Source organism: Cherax quadricarinatus, chromosome 23 (assembly GCF_038502225.1).
Source record: "Cherax quadricarinatus isolate ZL_2023a chromosome 23, ASM3850222v1, whole genome shotgun sequence".
Taxonomy (NCBI): Eukaryota; Metazoa; Arthropoda; class Malacostraca; order Decapoda; family Parastacidae; genus Cherax; species Cherax quadricarinatus.
Genome location: NC_091314.1, coordinates 6,161,683 through 6,185,549, shown reverse-complemented (window position 1 = coordinate 6,185,549; position 23,867 = coordinate 6,161,683). Strand labels below are relative to the sequence as shown.

Sequence of the window (23,867 nt, the reverse complement as noted above, 5' to 3'; positions counted from 1 at the left end):
GTCTTTAACTTTAAATAGCCAAAATATCAATCATAAGATTTAAAACAACTTTAAGTGATGGAGACTAAAGCTGAGATTTGTGATCAGTGCATCAAAGTTAGCTGGATAAAAATTTAAAATTTGTTGGCTAGTGTTATCTGTCTGCTGATATTATTCTTGCTTGGCTGTGTAATAATTTTTGTTGCTACTAGAATGCCCATATTTTTAGCTACTTCTGAACTGCATCCAATATACTGTGCCTATGTGAAGATTGTTCATTATATTCATTGTCTTAAAATTTTCAGCTGTTCTTGCTTCCTCTGGTCATCGGCTCTGTTCATGGCAGCCCATAACATCTCTTGCCTGCTTTATTCTTATTTTGTTTAGCATATTCTATCTCCAAGTTTATATCTGGTACTAAATGACAACTTTTTTTCTTTGTAGCCATAGATTAATGTAAATTTGTGCATTAATTAGCAGAAGGGATGTAGAAAAATTTGCTGACTTCCAGCTTGGGTTGTACATTTATTTTGGAATTTCACTGTACCATCTGGTGTTACAACTAAGATGTAACAAATTGTCGAGCATGTGTACCAGTAGTGAAAGCCTTTCTTCTCCCCTAGTAATATTTTTTTGCTTTGTTCGCACTAGATACAGTGGAAATTTTGGACTATAAATCTTTTCTTTTATAGCTTAAAATAGAGTACCGTGCAGTAATTATAATAAATACGCAGGTGTCTTATAAGTGATATGTAGTTTATTAATCTTTATATCTCATTGTATAAAGAATATGATTAATGAATTATTTTATCTTACAGTGTGCTTCCAAGGAAAGTATGTTGGAAGATATTCACGATAGTCAGAATCATGAAACACCACCAAAGAGAACATTAAGAAGTGGATTATTAACACAGGATAAAGGTGATAAACAAGATTTACTTTCTTCCAAGCATAAGCAAGTAATAAAAAAGTTAGTAAAGGAATGTTCTGAATTGTTTATATCATTGAGAAGCAAGCCAAAGAAACCTTCAGTTCAGAATGCCAGAAACTTGTTGCACAAGACTGCAAGTCAAAGCAAAGGTAAAACAGTTTTTAAGAACACTACTAACAAAACGAAGTGCACAGGAGCTTCAAAACAATGTACAAGACAGGATGGAGAGAAAGTTACATTTGGTGTTTCTGCAAACAGTGATGATTCAGAGTGTAGTATATTGAAGACTAAAGAAATTTCATTCAAAGATGACCATTCAGAGTCATTAGGCCATAAAGATGACAGTGCTTCATTCAAAAGATCAAAGTCTTTATCATGTAAAAAGTCTTTAGAAGCCAGTGCAGGAGCAGCTGATAATGAAAAATCTTCCAGTAAAGCATATGACCATCTTCAAACTCAAGGACACACTGACAGGGAAACCTTGGCAAAATCTTATGTACCAGGCAAATATGTTGAAAAGTCTTCACCAGAAAATGCTAGCACTTCCAGAAGAGCTACGAGATCATGGACTGAAAACTCCAAAACATGCAACAGAATGTCAGCATCATCAGAATCTTCACTAGAAAATGTTACTACTAAATGTACTAAAAATTCTAGTACAATTAGTACTAAGAATTCTAAAACATGTAATGAGGATGCCAGGGTGTCAACCTCGACGGGTACTGGTAAGTCAGGGACAAATGGTGGTAACACCAAATTAAATAAGGCAAAATTAGATGATAGAGCTGATATTGTGAAAGGCCAAACTGTCTCTGAAAGTGTAATGTGTAAAAGATCCAAAATTATTCAGGTACCTTCATTCACATCAGTAGATGAATCAGTAAAAACTACTAAAAGTATACACAGTATAAATTCAACTACAAATGGTACAGGAAAGCCCAGCCAAAAAATCTATAGCATAAAACCTAATATAAGACATAGTAAAAATCGGAGATCCAAAACTGAAGCTAAAGCTAGAATATTTACCACGATAAATATTTCCAGATTTGTTGAGATGAATATTCCAAACCTGGTTTTAAAAGATGATGTTAAAGAGTCTACTTTAACACAAGCTGATGATAAATCTCGTGTTGACTCTGATCCTACAAAATTGCAGAATTCAAAGGATTCTGAAAAAGCCACATTGGAAAGCCGTACTGCAAAAGTCATTACAAAATCTCATATTAGGAAATTCTCAACAAAATTAAAGAAAAAATCTAGGGCTTTTGAATTAAATGATAAGTCTGAGGCATTGAAGACAAAAGGAATGAACACAGATTCTTTTAAAGCTTTTGTTGATGCTGTAAAAAGTGTTAAGGCAAACCCTGATAGTGTGGGATATACCACTCGCTCACATGTTACAACAAACCCTGATAGTGTGGGACATATCACTCGCCCACAGGTTGCAACAAGCCCTGAAAGTGTGGGACATATCACTTGCTCACATGCTACAATGAGCCCTGATAGTGTGGGACATAACACTCGCTCACATGTTAAAACAAACCCTGATAGTGTGGGATATACCACTCGCTCACATGTTACAACAAACCCTGATAGTGTGGGACATGTCACTCGCCCACAGGTTGCAACAAGCCCTGAAAGTGTGGGACATATCACTTGCTCACATGCTACAATGAGCCCTGATAGTGTGGGACATAACACTCGCTCACATGTTAAAACAAACCCTGATAGTGTGGGATATACCACTCGCTCACATGTTACAACAAACCCTGATAGTGTGGGACATATCACTCGCCCACAGGTTGCAACAAGCCCTGAAAGTGTGGGACATATCACTTGCTCACATGCTACAATGAGCCCTGATAGTGTGGGACTTAACACTCGCTCACATGCTGCAATGAGCCCTGATAATGTGGGACACAATACTCGCTCACATGCAACGAGCCCTGATAGTGTGGGACATATCACTCGCTCACATGCTGCAAAGGCTCCACTGACTACAGTATCTGCTACAAAAAATCTTAAAACTGTAAGGCATACTAGAGTTGCAACTACAAAATTCACCACTCCAGTTATTGGTAAAGCAAAATATTCGAAGGTGATCTTACATGTTGATAGTGCAAAATCCAGGTCATCAAGAAGTATTGAAAGGAAATTTACTTCAGTCTGTGATACCCCAGAGCATACCAGACAAGTTGGTACTAAAAAGTTCACTAATGAAAAAAGTAATCGCTGTGTCACTAGATCAAGAACATGTATTAAGAAGTTTGTGGCATTGAAAACTAAATTTGTGAAGTCAAAAGCAGATGAAGTTTCAAAGCTTACAAGAAAAGATGCTCCTGCTGTCAAATGTGACATAAAGTCAAATTTAATAAAATCTGTATTGCATACTGAAAATGATGAAATAAATCATGCAAAATTTGAAAGCTGCAAGAGGAATGTAAGTAACTCCAAAGCTCTATCAGGTACTGGTGTCTTGAAGTGCTCTAGATCTATGACTGCAGAATTAGTTACATCAGAGTCTGAAACTTCCTCAGTATCTAGTATGATGGCATGCTCTTTAACAGAGAGGGATGGTTCAAAAACTCCTTTGGAAAAAGACAGTGCAATGAACTCTTTAGAAAGTCGTAGGTCTGAAATCAGACTAGACACCGACATAGAAAAAACAAGTGTATTAGGAACTGATATGGTAATATCAACTAGAAGCAGAGCTAATGCCACATCATTAGTCATGTCAGAAGTAGAGTCTGTAGATTCTTTGTCCTCTGTAGGTGGTACTGCAGCATCCATTGTGACTAAAACTTGTAATACAAAACCTAATTTGATGAATGTTGACAGTACTTATGTCAGTTCAGCCAAGCCCATTGAAACAAAATGTGATACAGTAAATGACAGTGTCACAGTACCTGGTAATGTTAATTCCTCCTGTTTTAAAAAGACCTCCACAAAATCATCTGCAGGAAATTATCGGAAAGAATCTGTATCACTTGATATTGACACTGCAAATGACACTGATGTATGTATTGTAATGCCTTGCAACCAGACTGATAGTGTAAATTCCACTCTAGTAAAAACTGTCTCATTACCTGTCACACCTCACTGTCTTACTAGATCAAGTGATGCAAAACCAGTAATAAAGGACACTAATCTTGCAGTTAATGAATTAGTACAAGATTCTGCTGCAGAGGGCTCTACAAAATCATCTACAGGAAAATGTCAGAAAAAATTGGAGAATATTTCATCTATATCAATAGATATAGATGAAATATTAGATGCTTTTACACACGAAGAATTTTCAGGAGAGACTCCTGTAAGTGGCAGTAATGATACGTGTCTTTTAACATTTAGTAACCAGACAGATAGTGTAAATTACACTCCATGCAAAACTGAAGCTGCATTACCTGTCACACCCCAAGTTGATGCTCCAGAACCTCTTACCAAGTCTACTGTTGCAGAATCAAGAATAACAGAGGATGCTGACTCGGTAAATTTCATTGTTTCAAAAGCGACGGCTTTGCCAGTAGCTGTAAGAAAAACTGAAGAGGATACTTTTGAGGTTACTAAATCAAAAAATAATATGCAGGATAAGTTGATTAATGAGGCTGCAAAATGTCTTATAAATGATGAAAAGCTGAGACATACCATGGAAAAACCTGGCCATTCATTATCTCCAGAAACTGCATGTCCAAAGTCTTCCAGACCAAGAGGCGATTCTGTAACTTGTCCCGGAACATCAGCTGATTTTGCAAAGTCGGCCACAATTAGAGACGATAAAATCTCTGCAGGAAGATCATCTGATAAAATTAATTCATCAGGAATGAGAGCTGATCCCTCAAAATTGACCAGAACAGAAACTGGTCTTAGAAAATCAGCCAGAGTAAGAACTAATAGTGAAAAGTCTCTCATAGAAAGAAATAGTAGTAAAAAATCTCCCAGAAAAAGAAATAATAGTGGAAAATCCCCTAGAAAAAGAAATAATAGTGGAAAATCCCCCAGAAAAAGAAATAGTGAAAAATCCCCCAGAGAAAGAAATAATAGTGGAAAATCTTCCAGAGAAAGAAGAGATAGTGAAAAATCTCCCATTAAAAGATGTAAGAGTGCGATATCTTGTGGGAAACCCGACTGTGTTAAGAGTCTAAGACACAACACTCGTTCAAAGAAATCTGGAGACGGCAACTGCTGCTTGTGCACCAAAGAAGTCGGTGTAAAATCCCCTGGAAAAACTGCCAACATAACTAAAGTAGGCTCTGATCTTTTGACATGTGCTGCAACTGGTGATGCAGAATTCAATTCCTCCTTCACTACAAAATGGATATCAAGTACTAATGATGCTACAATGTTTCATGTAGGGCATGAACCAAGATTCAGTAAGAGTGATGCTGAAGAAATTGGTGCTTCAGATTTTATAGATTCTGTAAAATTCAGTCCTGATAATACTGACTTTGTGAAAGATGGATCAGAAACTAATATTGATATAACCTCCTCATCAAGAGAACTTAATGAACAAGCCACCATAGCTGGAGATGAAGGCTGTGCCCCAACTACCAAGCCTGGGGAGGCTGGTGTCAGCACGGTCTCTAAGAAGGAAGCAGCATGCTCCGTCTCAGCTGCTAAGATTCAGGAGGTGGTAGTCACTCCAGCTGCCAAGGCTGGAGAGACAGGCACCACTCCAGCTGCCAAGGCTGGAGAGACAGGCACCACTCCAGTTGCTAAGACTGGAGAGACAGGCACCACTCCAGTTGCTAAGACTGGAGAGACAGGCACCACTCCAGTTGCTAAGACTGGAGAGACAGGCACCTCTCCAGCTGCCAAGGCTGGAGAGACAGGCACCACTCCAGCTGCCAAGGCTGGAGAGACAGGCACCACTCCAGCTGCCAAGGCTGGAGAGACAGGCACCACTCCAGCTGCCAAGGCTGGAGAGACAGGCACCACTCCAGCTGCCAAGGCTGGAGAGACAGGCACCACTCCAGCTGCCAAGGCTGGAGAGACAGGCACCACTCCAGCTGCCAAGGCTGGAGAGACAGGCACCACTCCAGCTGCCAAGGCTGGAGAGACAGGCACCACTCCAGCTGCCAAGGCTGGAGAGACAGGCACCACTCCAGCTGCCAAGGCTGGAGAGACAGGCACCACTCCAGCTGCCAAGGCTGGAGAGACAGGCACCACTCCAGCTGCCAAGGCTGGAGAGACAGGCACCACTCCAGCTGCCAAGGCTGGAGAGACAGGCACCACTCCAGCTGCCAAGGCTGGAGAGACAGGCACCACTCCAGCTGCCAAGGCTGGAGAGACAGGCACCACTCCAGCTGCCAAGGCTGGAGAGACAGGCACCACTCCAGCTGCCAAGGCTGGAGAGACAGGCACCACTCCAGCTGCCAAGGCTGGAGAGACAGGCACCACTCCAGCTGCCAAGGCTGGAGAGACGGGTGACACTCCAGCTGCCAAGACTGAAGAGACGGGTGCCACTCCAGCTGCCAAGACTGGAGAGACAGGCACCACTCCAGCTGCCAAGGCTGGAGAGACAGGCACCTCTCCAGCTGCCAAGGCTGGAGAGACAGGTGCCACTCCAGCTGCCAAGGCTGGAGAGACAGGTGCCACTCCAGCTGCCAAGACTGGAGAGACAGGCGCCACTCCAGCTGCCAAGACTGGAGAGACTGACGCCACTCCAGCTGCCAAGACTGGAGAGACGGACGCCACTCCAGCTGCCAAGACTGGAGAGACGGGCACTACTTCACCTGCCAAGACTGGAGAGACGGGCACCACTCCAGCTGCCAAGGCTGGAGAGACGGGCACCACTCCAGCTGCCAAGGCTGGAGAGGCAGGCACCACTCCAGCTGCCAAGGCCAGAGAGACAGGCACCACTCCAGCTGCCAAGGCTGGAGAGACAGGCACCACTCCAGCTGTCCAGTCTGGAGAGACAGGCGCCACTCCAGCTGCCAAGACTGGAGAGACTGGCGCCACTCCTGCTGCCAAGACTGGAGAGACGGGCGCCACTCCAGCTGCCAAGACCAGAGAGACGGGCGCCACTTCAGCTTCCGAGACCAGAGAGACGGGTGCCACTCCAGCTGCCACATCTGGAGAGATGGGTGCCACTCCAGCTGCCACATCCGGAGAGACGGGCACCACTCCAGCTGCCACATCCGGAGAGACGGGCACCACTCCAGCTGCCACATCCGGAGAGACGGGCGCCACTCCAGCTGCCACATCCAGAGAGACGGGCGCCACTCCAGCTGCCACATCCGGAGAGACGGGCGCCACTCCAGCTGCCACATCCGGAGAGACGGGCGCCACTCCAGCTGCCACATCCGGAGAGACGGGCGCCACTCCAGCTGCCACATCCGGAGAGACGGGCGCCACTCCAGCTGCCACATCCGGAGAGACGGGCGCCACTCCAGCTGCCACATCCGGAGAGACGGGCGCCACTCCAGCTGCCACATCCGGAGAGACGGGCGCCACTCCAGCTGCCACATCCGGAGAGACGGGCGCCACTCCAGCTGCCACATCCGGAGAGACGGGCACCACTCCAGCTGCCACATCCGGAGAGACGGGCGCCACTCCAGCTGCCACATCCGGAGAGACGGGCGCCACTCCAGCTGCCACATCCGGAGAGACGGGCGCCACTCCAGCTACCACATCCGGAGAGATGGGCGCCACTCCAGCTGCCACATCTGGAGAGACGGGCGCCACTCCAGCTGCCAAGACCGGAGAGACGGACGCCACTCCAGCTGCCAAGACCGGAGAGACGTGCACCACTCCAGCTGCCAAGACTGGAGAGACGTGCACCACTCCAACTGCCAAGACTGCAGAGACGGGCGCCACTGCAGCTGCCAAGACTAGAGAGAATGGCACCACTCCAGCTGCTAAGACTATAGTGGCAAGTGTTGCCCCTACTTCCCAGACTGGAAAGCTGGGTGCTGCTGCAGTTGCTAACAGTGGCACTGGAAAAACTGGAATAGGCCCTCGTAATAGAGCCTGCTGCACCACAGTTTGTACTGAGAGGAGGGCAGTTGCCTTGCCTGAATGTTTAAAGACGAAAGCCAGTACAGCTAATGCTGAAAAGACAAGAGTTCCTTTATCTGAAAATGTTAAAAAGTCAAACCCCACAGGTGTAACTGAAACAACAGCTGCTGCCTTACCTGAAGGTGTAAAGGCACCAATTGCCATAGTTAATATGGAGAAGGGAGAGACTGCAGGTAACATTAAAAAATTGTCAGTTGGCTCAGCCATACCTACAATACTTTACACAGGTAAAAGCATGATAACCTCCAAAACAGCTTCTGGAAAGTCTGCAGTCACTGCAAATGAGAGTGGAAATTCAACAGTCGCCAAAACTAAGTCTCAAACGTTAGTATGTGACATTGGTAACACTGAAAAATCAGGAAACACTGCTGTAAATGTTAAAAAGGTGCCAGTTATCATTACTAACATAAGAAAGTTAGCAGTTAGTAGTGTTGCCAGTAGAAAGTCAGCAAATACCACAGTAGAATTAGGAAAGTCGGAAGATATCATGAATGTTGCTAGAAGATTAACAGTGACCTCAACAGAAGACAAAGCATCTACGATGCGTGAAGTTAATGTTCGCGAATCGTCTGTGTCGGCAGATCCTGAAATAACTACTCAGGTATTTAGCATCTTCTTGTGTTGACAATAATTATGTAAATACAGGTTTGCCCTTGCTTTGTGGATTAAGTACATGTGAATTTACTGTTATGTGGCCCTGTTTCTATCAGTTATTCTGTGTATGTGATGTACAGTCTGGTACATCATGTGGAATTAAGTACAGTACTTATGGAGTGCATCTTCCAAGGGCCTGGAATGCATCTACAGCATGAAACAAGGGATTCCTGTATTGAATCTTGAATTATTTAGAAATGTAATAAGTAATGAGCAAGATCAGCATGATAGTCAGGAAATTCTGAAGTATAGTGTGCCATGCAAAAATAATGTAAAGCTGCTCCTTTATGCATGGATAGAACTTAAGGCATTAAAAGTCCCTAAAATTAAGACCTCATGATAACTGTCACTAAAAGTATCTTCAATAAAAGTAAGATCACTCAGCCTTTTATAAACCAATTTGCTTTAAATTGCTTACAAATTTTTCTTGACACATTGTTAGTGTCAAATAATTATCATGTAATAGGCTCAAATACCAATATTTAAAAAAAAAAATAGCATTACAAAAGTGCACCTGGCCTTCTTTCATGAAGTGCCATTAAACTGAAATATCTGTTTCCTCTCTGAAGTATTTTGTGAATTCTTCTGGCATCAGACTATTCATTTTCTAAGGTAATTGGTCAAAAATATATGTATTCTAAACCACCTGCTGTATTTGTCTAACGTGCACAATTGTGTTTGAAGTATTTTTCACCATAATGCCATTTGGGATTCCTAATGAGCTGAGTTTGTTGAGTCTGTCCTGGACTTGTTGGTTTTGAGGGTGGATTGCCATTACTGAAATCCTGTCTTAAGCAATAAGCTAAAAAGTAGGGGATTTGGCTAAAGAAATAATAAATATTAACCCTTAAACTGTCCAAACAGATCTATGTTCACATGCGTAGTGCTCCAAAAGTAAATCTACATTTTTTTTACATATTTTCAAATACATAACAAAAAAAAAAATCAAAGTTTTTTTTACATGTTTTAAAATGTAAAAAAAAACAAAAAGAAGATCTACATTTTTTTTCATACTTTCAAATGTTGAAAAAACGTAGATCTATGTTTGGACAGTTTAAGGGTTAATGTAGGACCTAACAATTGCTTCAGGATTTAATTCTGAGTTTGTATATCACCCTAGATGCCCCAGAAATGTGTAATTACTGCTTAATGTATGATACAGTTTGAACTCTCTGCAGATACAGGATTTTCTTTGATAGATAAAGGGGATAGGTGAGTGACAAGTGTTGGAGAACATACATATTAAGTATAAGAGAATTGATGGGTGACAAAGCTTATAGGTGGGTTTAATGGGGAGGGGTAGTAGGTAAATGGGAGTTCATGTTATTTGGGGAGTAAGGAGTTATAATAATAATAATTTATTTCAGCATGATACAATGTTTATACAGACATAGGTGGCATTTAGTCGTGTGTGCAGAAAGCCCTTAGTTATACAGAGCATTTTGGGCAAACTTAAGCCTAATTTGAGACTAAAATGGCTATAACTGATTTATTGGTTATGTCCCGTCAATTGTTCCATGGGTCATTATTCCTACGTTCCATTCTCATACCAGACCTCCTTAATTGGAAAGGAAATATTTCAGTACTAAAAACTAATTAATAATCACAGGGAAGTAAAAATAACAGTCTACTAAACACAAGTAGAAGTTTGTAAGGTTTACCTTTCAGCTTGCATGTTCATAAAGACAAAACATAAGAACATAAGAATGAAGGAATACTGCATAAGACCTACTGACCCATACAGTGGACCCCCGCTTAACGATCACCTCCCAATGCGACCAGTTATGCAAGTGTATTTATGTAAGTGCGTTTGCACGTGTATGTTTGGGGGTCTGAAATGGACTAATCTACTTCACAATATTCATTATGGGAACAAATTCGGTCAGTACTGGCACCTGAACATACTTCTGGAATGAAAAAATATCGTTATCCGGGGGTCCACTGTACAAGGCAGGTCCTTATCAAAACCATTACTACCAGAAGCTACCCAAGAATTTACTCCAGTACCCATGACACCAATCACACCCAGCCCCTCCCACTCATATACAGGGTGGGCCAAAAGTTGGCTTACACTTAGTAGATATGCATTTAACTCCTGCACCTGCTCGGCATTTTTAGACTTCCAGTACTGCTTTAGTATTGGAATACTGGTTTGGAATAATGGTTCGGAATTATGGTTTGGATAAATTAAATTGAAAGCGTGAACACACAGTGAAACAACTGGAAGCCTACTTTTGGCCCACCCTGTATTTGTCCAGTCTCTCATATACTGCTCGAGTGCAAAATTTTTAAGACTTTTTCACAAACGCAATAGGATGATAGTACCTCTCTCTCTTTCTCTCTCTCTCTCTTTCTCTTTTTCTCTCTTTCTTTCTCTCTCTTTCTCTCTCTCTTTTCTTTCTTTCTCTTTTTTTTTTTTTTTTTTTTTACACGGTTTGACAAGGTTAAGGATCCCTAGCTTTATTGACAACTATTTACAGGTTAAGGATTCCTAATTTTATTGGCAAGCTAAGAGCTGTTACCTACATCAGCTCATTTGAAAGCATTTTTATTATGAGACATACAAGTAGGAAACAGGATGAAGTTGGAGCCATCTGTGGGCCAGCATTTTCATTTGATCAACTGACTTTATCTCGTTGACATCATTATCCTGTACGAATGTGTTCCATACTCGAGTCATCCTGGGTATGTATGATCTCAGATGGAGTGATGTTCTGGAGAAGGGTACAGCCAGAGTGAAGTTGCTGCTTTCTGCCCGTCTTGTGGCATAAAAGCTTGTTTCATGCTGTCCTCGAAGTGGATCCAAGTGTGGTATTTTGACAATATTGGCCTTGTACATAACAGTAAGGCCACCCACATCCCTCCTATGTTGAAGGCTCTGCTGAAATGACAGATCTATCCAGGATGGGTCCAGGCGAGAGATGAGACGTCTTGCTCTGTTCTCTACTCTGTCACGCAGTCGCAGATGAGAGGGGGGGGGGCAGGCAAACCAAGAAAGTGGAGCATACTCAAGGTGCGAGCGTACTTGTGCCTCGTACAGGATCTTGCAACCCCTACTGTCAAGCAGATGGGAGATACGGCGAAGTGCTGTAAACTTCCTGGCTGCCTTGTTTGCAAGATTTACAACATGGTTCTTCATGGTTAGTTTGGAGTCAAATTTCACCCCAAGGATATCAACTTCTTCTCCAGGTGCCAACATCCTCCCATTCATCCTTACTACTGCACCAGCATTACCATCATGGTGCCTAGAGACGATCATCATTTGCGTTTTCTCATGTGCAAATGTTACTTGCCATCTATTTCCCCAAGCTGATATAGCTCTCAGCTGGTGATTGATGTAGCTTAGAGCAGCTGGCATTTCTTCTCTTGGATAAGTGAATGTCAGTGTACAGTCGTCTGCATATGCATGTGATTCTGGGATGAGATGAAGAAGGTCGTTGAAGTAGACATTCCATAACAATGGACCCAGCACGCTTCCTTGTGGAACACTTGCCCCAATAGGATGTCTTGCTGATTCTGTTCCATTGAGAACTACACTTAGAGATCTACCATGAAGGTAGTCACTGAGGAGACTTAGCATAGAGCCTGCAATTCCCAGTGCTTGAAGTTTTGCTAAGAGGCCCTGGTGCCACACCCGATCGAAAGCGCCAGCAATGTCCAGTGCTACCACACAGCTGACTTTGGATTCATCCAGTGACTGGTGCCACTTAGTGGAGAGGTTTAACAACAGATCAGCAGCAGAGTAATGTTTCCTGAAGCCATATTGAATATCACAAAGTAGTGAGTGGTAGTCAAAAAACTCTGTCATTTGTCTTGAGATTATTGTCTCAAGGATCTTACCAGTGATTGACAGGAGTGACACTGGTCTGTAGTTGCTGATTTCTGCTCTGCTCTTCTTTTTGTGAACAGGGACTACATTCGCCTCTTTCCATAGAGAGGGCCATTTACACTGTACTAGGCAGTGCTGAAAGATGCGAGTTAGAGGTGCTGCTAGCTGATCTGCACATCTCAACAATCTTGGGCTCAACTTGTCTGGGCCCACAGCCTTTTCTTGGTCAAGTGATTTAAGTAGGAAATGCACCTCCTCCTGCCTTATTGTCACCATTGACAGTTTTGACACCGTTCTTGCAGCTAGCCAAGGAGGGTCCCTTGCTGGATCAGGAACTTGCACTTTGGTAGCAAAGTGTTCAGCAAAGAGGTCCGCCTTCTCTTGACTACTAGTAGAGGTGGTCCCATCCTGTCAATTTAGAGGTGGAATAAGTTCATCAGGCAGATAACCTTGTCTGTCCTTGACCAGGGACCACCAGGTTTTGGAGCCTACCCTACCTGATGCTAACTTTCTTTTAGTGTCCACCTCCCATTTAGCAATGGCCCACTTTTGAACATCACCCATATGCCTACAGGCTTGCATGTGCAAGTTCCTGTTATAGGTGGTAGGATGTCTCTTATACCTTCGCCATGCTTTGTGCTTAGCAGTAGCAGCCTCTCTACAACGAAAGCCAAACCAAGGCTGATCTGTAGGCTTCGTCACATATTGCCGGTGAGGAATGTGTTCTTGTTGTAGATTAAGGATGTGTCCAGTGAAGGCTTTCACTTGGTTGTCAACATCCCCTTGGAGAAGAGCATTCCAGTCGGTGGTGGCGAGCCCAGAGCAAAGGGCTGGCCAATTACCTCTTTCCCATAGCCAGGTTGTGCTTGTGGACTCCTCACCTCGTTCTGTTGGGATCTTAAGTGTCGTAAAAACAGCCTTGTGGTCAGACGATCCAACATAGCCGAGGGGTTGACAAGTGACTATGCCTTCTGCCAGATCACTCACTACTGGGTCAAGGGAGGAGCCAGAGATATGAGTAGGGAAATCAACAAAGTTTCTCATGTCAAACACTGCAAGAAGGTCATCAAAGTTCCTCTGTATAAGGTGCTGATTGAGGTCACCAACAATTATAATATGTTGACAGTTGTGTTGTAGCAGAAGGGAGTCAATATTTTCCATTAGGAAGTTGATAGGGTCTGCATGTTGCCACTGAGGTCTGTACATTGCACATGCTAGTACAGAGGTACTAGTGTTTATACAGAGCTTGAACATCATTTCAAGATGTGTAGGGGTGGCAACATCAGTGTGCTGGGCATGAACACTTTTAGAGAAGCACACAGCAACACCTCCTCCTTGCCCTTGCCTGTCTCTTCTCATCCATGAGGTGTAGCCAGCAATTCTTGCAAAATTTTCTGGAGTCCTGTCATCCAAAAATGTTTCAGCAACAGCTATCATGTCGGGACGTCTTGTGTTCACAAAACTATGTGTGAGCTCTCCAACATTAGTAATGAAACCTCTAATGTTGGCCGACAGGATGCTGATAGACTGGCTCCTCATGATGAAGTGGTCAGCTTGAGGTGGTGGGTGTGTAGGGAATGTAAGGTGCCTGCCCTTGAGAGAAGTAGGGTACTGAGGCAGCTGCAGGGATGTAGATCTGTGGTCTTGTATAAGGAGCAATCCCACCTGCTGGGCTGGGATAGGAGTAGCCAAGTGGGTGACGTGTGAGAGTGTTCACCAATTCAGAGATCCTGCTGATTTGTTCTGAGAACAGGCCTCTAAACAGGTGGCCCTGTCTGTCAAGTTCCTTTTTCTTCCGACACTGGTCCTCCTTATGTCCTTTCTTGTAGCAGTAATTACACCTGGTATCTCGCAGGCAGTTGTTGGCAGTGTGCCCCTTCCGGTGACACAGAGCGCACAGCCTAGGTGCCTGGGAGGGTGGACTAGGATTTGTTGCACCTCCTGAGTTTTGCAGATTTGTCCTCAGATTCTGCCGCTGGAACTGTGTTAGTGGAGGGTGAGACGGCTGTAGATGTCTTCCTCCTCCACGTCCTCTGCCCCGTCCTCTACCAGTTCTGACAGATGTGTCCCTGCTGTTCGTACTTCGTACTTCTCTCTTTCTCTCTTTCTTTCTCTTTCTCTCTTTCTTTCTCTTTCTCTCTTTCTCTTTCTCTCTCTTTCTCTCTTTCTCTTTCTCTCTTTCTCTTTCTCTCTTTCTTTCTCTTTCTTTCTCTCTTTCTCTTTCTCTTTCTTTCTCTCTTTCTTTCTCTCTTTCTTTCTCTTTCTTTCTCTCTTTCTCTCTTCTCTCTTTCTCTCTTCTCTCTTTCTTTCTCTTTTTTTTTTTTTTTTTTTTTTTTTTTTTACACAGGGTTTGACAAGGTTAAGGATCCCTAGCTTTATTGACAGCTATTTACAGGTTAAGGATTCCTAACTTTATTGGCAAGCTAAGAGCTGTTACCTACATCAGCTCATTTGAAAGCATTTTTATTATTATGAGACATACAAGTAGGGAACAGGATGAAGTTGCAGCCATCTGTGGGCCAGCATTTTCATCTGGTCAACTGACTTTATCTCGTTGACATCATTATGCTGTACGAATGTGTTCCATACTCGAGTCATCCTGGGTATATATGTTCTCAGATGAAGTGATGTTCTGGAGAAGGTTACAGGTAGAGTGAAGTTGCTGCTGGCTGCCCGTCTTGTGGTATAGAGGCGTGCTTCTGGCTGTTCTCGGAGTGGATCCAAGTGTGGTACTTTGACAATATTGGCCTTGTACATAACAGTAAGGCCACCCACATCCCTCCTGTGTTGAAGACTCTGCTGAAATGACAGATCTATCCAGGATGGATCCAGGCGAGAGATGAGACGTCTTGCTCTGTTCTCCACTCTGTCAAGCAATCGAAGATGAGATAGAGGGCAGGGAGTCCAAGTGAAGCATACTCAAGGTGTGAGCGTACTTGTGCCTCGTACAGAATCTTGCAACCCCTACTGTCAAGCTGCCTTGTTTGCAAGATTTACAACATGGTTCTTCATGGTTAGTTTGGAGTCAGATTTCACCGCAAGGATATCAACTTCTTCTCCAGGTGCCAACACGCTCCCGTTCATCCTTATTACTGCACCAGCATTACCATCATGGTGCCTAGAGACGATCATCATTTGCGTTTTCTCAGGTGCAAATGTTACTTGCCATCTATTTCCCCAAGCTGATATAGCTCTCAGCTGGTGATTGATGTAGTTAGAGCAGCTGGCATTTCTTCTCTTGGATAAGTGAATGTCAGTGTACAGTCGTCTGCATATGCATGTGATTCTGGGATGAGATGAAGAAGGTCGTTGAAGTAGACATTCCATAACAGTGGACCCAGCACGCTTCCTTGTGGAACGCTTGCCCCAATAGGATGTCTTGCTGATTCCGTTCCATTGAGAACTACACTTAGAGATCTACCATGAAGGTAATCACTGAGGAGACAAAGCGTAGAGCCTGCAATTCCCAGTGCTTGAAGTTTTGCTAAGAGGCCCTGGTGCCACACCCGGTCGAAAGCGCCAGCAATGTCCAGTGCTACCACACAGCTGACTTTGGATTCATCCAGTGACTGGTGCCACTTAGTGGAGAGGTTTAACAACAGATCAGCAGCAGAGTAACCTTTCCTGAAGCCATATCGACGATCACAAAGTAGTGAGTGGTAGTCAAAAAAATCTGTCATTTGTCTTGAGATTATTCTCTCTCTCTCTCTCTCTCTCTCTCTCTCTCTCTCTCTGTCTGTCTGTCTGTCTCTCTCTCTCTCTCTCTCTCTCTCTGTCTGTCTGTCTGTCTGTCTCTCTCTCTCTCTCTCTCTCTCTCTCTCTCTCTCTCTCTCTCTCTCTCTCTCTCTCTCTCTCTCTCTCTCTCTCTCTCTCTCTCTCTCTCTCTCTCTCTCTCTCTCTCTCTCTCTCTCTCTCTCTTTCTCTCTCTCTGTCTGTCTGTCTGTCTCTCTCTCTCTTTCTCTCTCTCTCTCTCTCTCTCTCTCTCTCTATATCTCTCTCTCTCTCTCTCTCTCTCTCTTTCTTTCTCTTTCTCTTTATCTCTCTCTCTCTTTCTCTCTTTCTCTCTCTTTCTCTCTCTCTCTTTCTCTCTCTCTTTCTCTCTCTCTTTCTCTCTTTCTCTCTTTCTTTCTCTCTTTCTCTCTCTCTTTTTTTTTAAATTTCAGAAAGAGAGATTATTGGTTGGGGTTTGTTTAGTTGTGTGTGCACATTTCTTTTCTCTGGACCTCTCATTGGCTTTCTCTCTTCATTTTGCATGTGACTTCAAAAAAATGAAAATTGAGACCACAACAATTTTTTTTTTTAGAGAAGGACTGTTAATGGGGGGGGGGGTTGTGCTCCCTAGGGTCTGGTCATGTGTGTAAGACCAGGCACTGGGCCACCTTGTACATCTAGGTGTTATAATGAAGTTGATCTCACAGTGCTACTTGTTGTTGACTAACATTTTGTCTTACAGTCAACAAGGAATTTTTATGATTAATATAAATCAGAAATAGAGGTGTGGCACACAGTATGCTTAGGTGAGCACCAAAATAATTTTTTTTTATTTACAGGCAGTGTACAGTAATGCAGAGCAAGCATGTAATCAACAGTCCACAAATGTGAGGTTAGTATTGAGGTTACTTTGTAATACAGTAGCACGTGGAGAATAAAAATAACATGGCCAGAACAATTTTTATATAACCCACAGATTAGAGGTGTATTATTAGACATTTCTGTCCAATCTGGTCTAGGATGGACCAAAACATTGTCTAAAGATTTATCTCCATGTTTTTATTTTCTTATATTAAATTCGTATGTTAAAAGTGCAGACTGGTAATTTTGTCTTTTTTTTTTTTCCATGTAAAATAAGGGTGAAAGAAATTAAAATTGATTTAATTTTAAATTTGTATCTAATTAAAAGTGTATTCAGTGATAGTAAAATTAAGACATCATCATCAAATTTTGTGTTGACCATTTTGAGAGAGCTGTGCACATCCATTTGTGAGAATGATGGGGCTGAAGAGCCCTTGTTCACATGACAAGGACATGTTTGGTGCTGGAAGTGATCTCTTTCTTGCTGAATGACTCTCATGACAGTTGGCAAGTTCCAAGTTAGGCTCAGAATGATTATTAGATATAACTTTCTGGTCAGTCATTAAGTTGATGAAATTAATCACATGTTACAGTACTAAATGCCGAGATGCACAGATATGAGGCTTTAATCCTTTCAGTGGCTGTCACATAGAACTGCTTCGTTGAGATCAGGGTCCCTCATGCAATTTTATGTCACAAGCTCAGCTCGTGAGCTGTGAGCCATAAATTTTGTCCTGGACATGACAGTGACAGTTCTGCGTGACAACACTGAAAGGGTTAAATATGTATCCTCTGCTGGATGACCTTACCGTGATGGAAAAAGAGCTGATGTGTCAAAAAAAAGGTATAAATGTTCATACTTCCCATAATTTCATAATTGATTCACATTGTGTAAATACACTCTATGTAGATAATAAGAAATAATAAGAAATAATTATGAAATGCACTTGGATGAAATAGCTTCTATAAAGGGCTTCCTACAGTAGTTTGTAACCCATCACTACTTTGACCTCTGCTTAATGCCCTCATTGTTCATGTTAAGAATTTTTTTTTTTTTTTTTTTTTTTTTTCAAAAAAGTCGGCCGTCTCCCACCGAGGCAGGGTGACCCAAAAAAGAAAGAAAATCCCCAAAAAGAAAATACTTCATCATCATTCAACACTTTCACCACACTCACACATTATCACTGCTTTTGCAGAGGTGCTCAGAATACAACAGTTTAGATGCATATACGTATAAAGATACACAACATATCCCTCCAAACTGCCAATATCCCAAACCCCTCCTTTAAAGTGCAGGCATTGTACTTCCCATTTCCAGGACTCAAGTCCGACTATATGAAAATAACCGGTTTCCCTGAATCCCTTCACTAAATATTACCCTGCTCACACTCCAACAGATCGTCAGGTCCCAAGTATCATTCGTCTCCATTCACTCCTATCTAACACGCTCATGCACGCTTGCTGGAAGTCCAAGCCCCTCGCCCACAAAACCTCCTTTACCCCCTCTTTCCAACCCTTTCGAGGACGACCCCTACCCCTCCTTCCTTCCCCTATAGATTTATATGCTTTCCATGTCATTCTACTTTGATCCATTCTCTCTAAATGACCAAACCACCTCAACAACCCCTCTTCTGCCCTCTGACTAATGCTTTTATTAACTCCACACCTTCTAATTTCCACACTCCGAATTTTCTGCATAATATTTACACCACACGTTGCCCTTAGACAGGACATCTCCACTGCCTCCAACCGTCTCCTCGCTGCTGCATTTACCACCCAAGCTTCACATCCATATAAGAGTGTTGGTACTACTATACTTTCATACATTCCCTTCTTTGCCTCCATAGATAACGTTTTTTGACTCCACATGTACCTCAACGCACCACTCGCCTTTTTTCTCTCGTCAATTCTATGATTAACCTCATCCTTCATAAATCCATCCGCCGACATGTCAACTCCCAAGTATCTGAAAACATTCACTTCTTCCATACTCCTCCTCCCCAATTTGATATCCAATTTTTCTTTATCTAAATCATTTGATACCCTCATCACCTTACTCTTTTCTATGTTCACTTTCAACTTTCTACCTTCACACACATTCTCAAACTCATCCACTAACCTTTGCAATTTTTCTTTAGAATCTCCCATAAGCACAGTATCATCAGCAAAAAGTAACTGTGTCAATTCCCATTTTGAATTTGATTCCCCATAATTTAATCCCACCCCTCTCCCGAACACCCTAGCATTTACTTCTTTTACAACCCCATCTATAAATATATTAAACAACCATGGTGACATTACACATCCCTGTCTAAGACCTACTTTTACCGGGAAGTTTTCTCCCTCTCTTCTACACACCCTAACCTGAGCCTCACTATCCTCATAAAAGCTCTTTACAGCATTTAGTAACTTACCACCTATTGCATATACTTGCAACATCTGCCACATTGCTCCTCTATCCACTCTATCATATGCCTTTTCTAAATCCATAAATGCAATAAAAACTTCCCTACCTTTATCTAAATACTGTTCACATATATGCTTCAATGTAAACACTTGATCTACACATCCCCTACCCACTCTGAAGCCTCCCTGCTCATCCGCAATCCTACATTCTGTCTTACCTCTAATTCTTTCAATTATAACCCTACCGTATACTTTTCCTGGTATACTCAGTAAACTTATTCCTCTATAATTTTTACAATCTCTCTTGTCCCCTTTCCCTTTATATAAAGGGACTATACATGCTCTCTGCCAATCCCTAGGTACCTTCCCCTCTTTCATACATTTATTAAACAAAAGTACCAACCACTCCAACACTATATCCCCCCCTTGCTTTTAACATTTCTGTCATGATCCCATCAGTTCCAGCTGCTTTACCCCCTTTCATTCTACGTAATGCCTCACTTACCTCCACCACACTTACATTCTGCTCTTCTTCACTCCTAAAAGATGGTATACCTCCCTGGCCAGTGCATGAAATTACCGCCTCCCTTTCTTCCTCAACATTTAAAAGTTCCTCAAAATATTCTCGCCATCTACTTAATACCTCCCTCTCCCCATCTACAAACTACCCTACTCTGTTTTTAACTGACAAATCCATACTTTCCCTAGGCTTTCTTATCTTGTTTAACTCCAAAAATTTTTCTTATTTTCATTAAAATTTCTTGACAGTGCCTCTCCCACTCTATCATCTGCTCTCCTTTTGCACTCTCTCACCACTCTCTTCACCTTTCTTTTACTCTCCATATACTCTGCTCTTCTTATAACACTTCTGCTTTGTAAAAACCTCTCGTAAGCTACCTTTTTCTCTTTTATCACACCCTTTACTTCATCATTCCACCAATCACTCCTCTTTCCTCCTGCCCCCCACCCTCCTGTAACCACAAACTTCTGCCCCACATTCTAATACTGCATTTTTAAAACTATTCCAACCCTCTTCAACCCCCCACTACTCATCTTTGCACTAGCCCATAAAATATGTATTACTTGTTACCAAATTTCTTTCTACACATAGCTCAATTAATTAAAGGCTCCCCATTTACATTTACCCCTGGCACCCCAAATTTACCTACTTCAGGAAGGCCCCACTTATACGGCTGGTTAGGTTCCAGGCTACCGCCGTAAAGTGGAACACCCTTTTTTTCCACTTACAAATGCATACAAACACTAGATAACAAGTTTACACTAACATATATTAAGTTAGCAATAGAACCAGGCATCAAAAAACAATAAAAAAGTACAATACACACATAGTGCACTCATTACTTACCTTAAAATATTTATAGTCTTAATCTAGGATGCGACAAGTAGTATTTATTGTAAGAAATCAAGTGTGGTATGTATGGTAGTCAGCCGGGCTACCATACCAGGCCAACCCACCTACACATAATATTCTATTACATTTAAGCATCCCAGAGCGATAAAATGTATATACAGTTCACTCATTACTTACTCTTGAACATCGACAAAAATTTAACATTTCCGCTACTTTGAGCTCAGTTTCAAGCCATTTCCGGTGCTAAAACCAATCAAAATCATCTCTATTTCTGTAATATGTCTTCCATTCTATCAAATGAGACCAAGAAATTGCAAATACAACTATAAAAAACATACGAAAAAACACTGCAAAGTTGCTGTTTTAATCGAAAATCTTGGTTTCAGTTTTTTTTCTCTCATTATACACAGTGTGCTGCAGGATTTGTTTTATGTGGTGCATACATACCATATAGATGTATTCTCTCATATCTAGGCCCAAGTGTACCACTCACAGTTTATCCGAGTGAGCTGTGCTCATGACGTAGATCTACGGTTTGGACACTGAACGCAAAGCCGTAGATCTACTGGACGGACCCTGAAAGGGTTAAGGTAAGTAATGATTTATATTATTATTATTATTATCACACCGGCCGATTCCCACCAAGGCAGGGTGGCCCGAAAAAGAAAAACTTTCACCATCATTCACTGGCAAGACAGTGATGGAGTGAATGATGGTGAAAGTTTTTCTTTTTCGGGCCTCCCTGCCTTGGTGGGAATCGGCCGGTGTGATAATAATAATAATATAAATCATTACTTACCTTAACCCTTTCAGGGTCCGTCCAGTAGATCTACGGCTTTGCGTTCAGTGTCCAAACCGTAGATCTACGTCATGAGCACAGCTCACTCGGATAAACTGTGAGTGGTACACTTGGGCCTAGATATGAGAGAATACATCTATATGGTATGTATGCACCACATAAAACAAATCCTGCAGCACACTGTGTATAATGAGAGAAAAAAAACTGAAACCAAGATTTTCGATTAAAACAGCAACTTTGCAGTGTTTTTTCGTATGTTTTTTATAGTTGTATTTGCAATTTCTTGGTCTCATTTGATAGAATGGAAGACATATTACAGAAATAGAGATGATTTTGATTGGTTTTAGCACCGGAAATGGCTTGAAACTGAGCTCAAAGTAGCGGAAATGTTAAATTTTTGTCGATGTTCAAGAGTAAACAAACGACCTCACACGTCTAATACATGCCAGCTGGTGGATCTAATACACATTCATAAATGTGGTGATGATATTTATACAATTATTACAATATTGCATAACAGTAAATCTTCTATTTTTTGGTGTGAATAAAAATTCATTATGTAAATAAAAAATAAAAATGGGATTTATTTGTAAAGCCTCAAAACGTAACTAATGAACCGAGGAAATGTTAGTTTAGTGCCAGGAATGCCTACATTGTTTATTCTGGATGCTATTTTGAAATTGGAATATTTTGAACTTTGTGTTAAATTGGCCAAATTACCAATTTCCGATCACTTTATTTTGTAGTTGAAATAGTTGACTTGGCAATTTCTTGTGCTCAATCAATAGAATAGAAGTAATACTAGTAAAATAGCTAAGAATTTGGTCGACTGGAATGATGTAATTGGCCTAAAATGGAAGTCAAAGTCGGCAAAATCGCTGATTCGTAAACATCGCTGACACATCAAAATTCGCGAGAGCATAATTTCGTCAATTTTCCATCAAATTTCGTACTTTTTGTTTTATTACCTTCATCACAAAAAGATTCTCTACCATTTCATAAGAAAAAATAACAAATTTTTTTTTGGAAAATTCTTGGACACTGGTGCGTGACTTCAGATTTTGGCCTTGGACCCTGAAAGGGTTAAAATATTTGTAGTCTTAATGTAGGGTCAGGAGTAAGTAAATGAGATAAAACGAATAAATGAGAGAGAGAAAGAATGAGTGCATGAGAGAGGACAGGCGCAGAGTTATGTAAACAAACCAGGCGAAGTAAGTTTTGTAAACGAAGTGTACACGTCTGGTTTGTGTACAAGTTACATTGTGTACAGGTTGTCTCTACATTGATACGGTAGAATAAATAAAGAAGAACACTCCCATTCTCATGTAACATCATTTTGAGAAGAAATGATGCTCTGAGTGAAGGCAATGGAAATAAGTCACTCTGACTTTTTTGGGTTATCCTAGGTTCTCTATACATATGTTGTCATGTATGATAATCTATGTAACTGTATTTGTGTATACCTGAATAAACTTACATACGAAAGGAATAATTTTCTACAGTTACCCCCAGTAACACATTTTCTCTTATGTTAGATTAGAGAAAATGTTATTCTTGGCGTCACTTGTACAAGTTATCTGGCTATCACATCTCATATTTGTTTATTTATTCTATTGTAGGGTGTATTTATCATCTTTTTATGTTATGTATCGTGTTTATTATATAATTTTGAAAAAAATATCATGGATGGATTAATGAAAATGTGTATATTAACGTAATATACAACATGTAATGAGACTTGGTGATTTATTATTATTATTATTATTATCATTTCTAATATGGCGTCACTTGTGCAAGTCGTCTGCTACCACATCTCATATTTATGTTTATTTATTCTATTGTGGGGTGTATTTATCATCTTTTTATGTTATGTATCGTGTTTATTATATAATTTTGAAAAAATATCATAGATGGATTAATGAAAATGTGTATTTAACGTAATATACGACATTTAAATGAGACTCGATTATTATTATCATTACTAATATGACGTCTGGAGACACAAGACACTCTTACTGATTTTAATGTGTACCTGCACGCCAGCACAGTAGGTAAGTTTATTTAAGTACAGGTATACATAAGTATAATTATCAGAGTATATATAAAATATGAAATAACTTTTAAAAACATTTGAAATTTTGGAGTTTCCAGACAAAATGGAGAGACTTAGTGCTTACTGAGCTCACGAAGAATGTAAACAAACAAGGTGGGGCGCGGTGACCGTATTAGAAAGTCAGGTGGGGGGAGCCATATAGCGAGTTTTGGTCATAATTTGAAATGACCGTATTAGCGGAACGCCGTAAAGTGAAAC

General features: G+C 41.5%; 1 protein-coding gene across 2 annotated transcripts in view; it reads left to right on the top strand.

Moving 5' to 3' along the window:
- LOC128685775 (pneumococcal serine-rich repeat protein) overlaps positions 1-23,867 on the top strand; it is a 132,086-nt gene that overhangs the window by 22,492 nt on the left and 85,727 nt on the right. For both annotated transcript variants that reach the window (XM_070087802.1, XM_070087803.1), the window contains 2 exons: positions 798-8,525; positions 16,958-17,010. In XM_070087802.1, the coding sequence (XP_069943903.1) occupies positions 798-8,525; positions 16,958-17,010 (7,781 nt within the window). The remainder of the gene's footprint in view (positions 1-797; positions 8,526-16,957; positions 17,011-23,867) is intronic.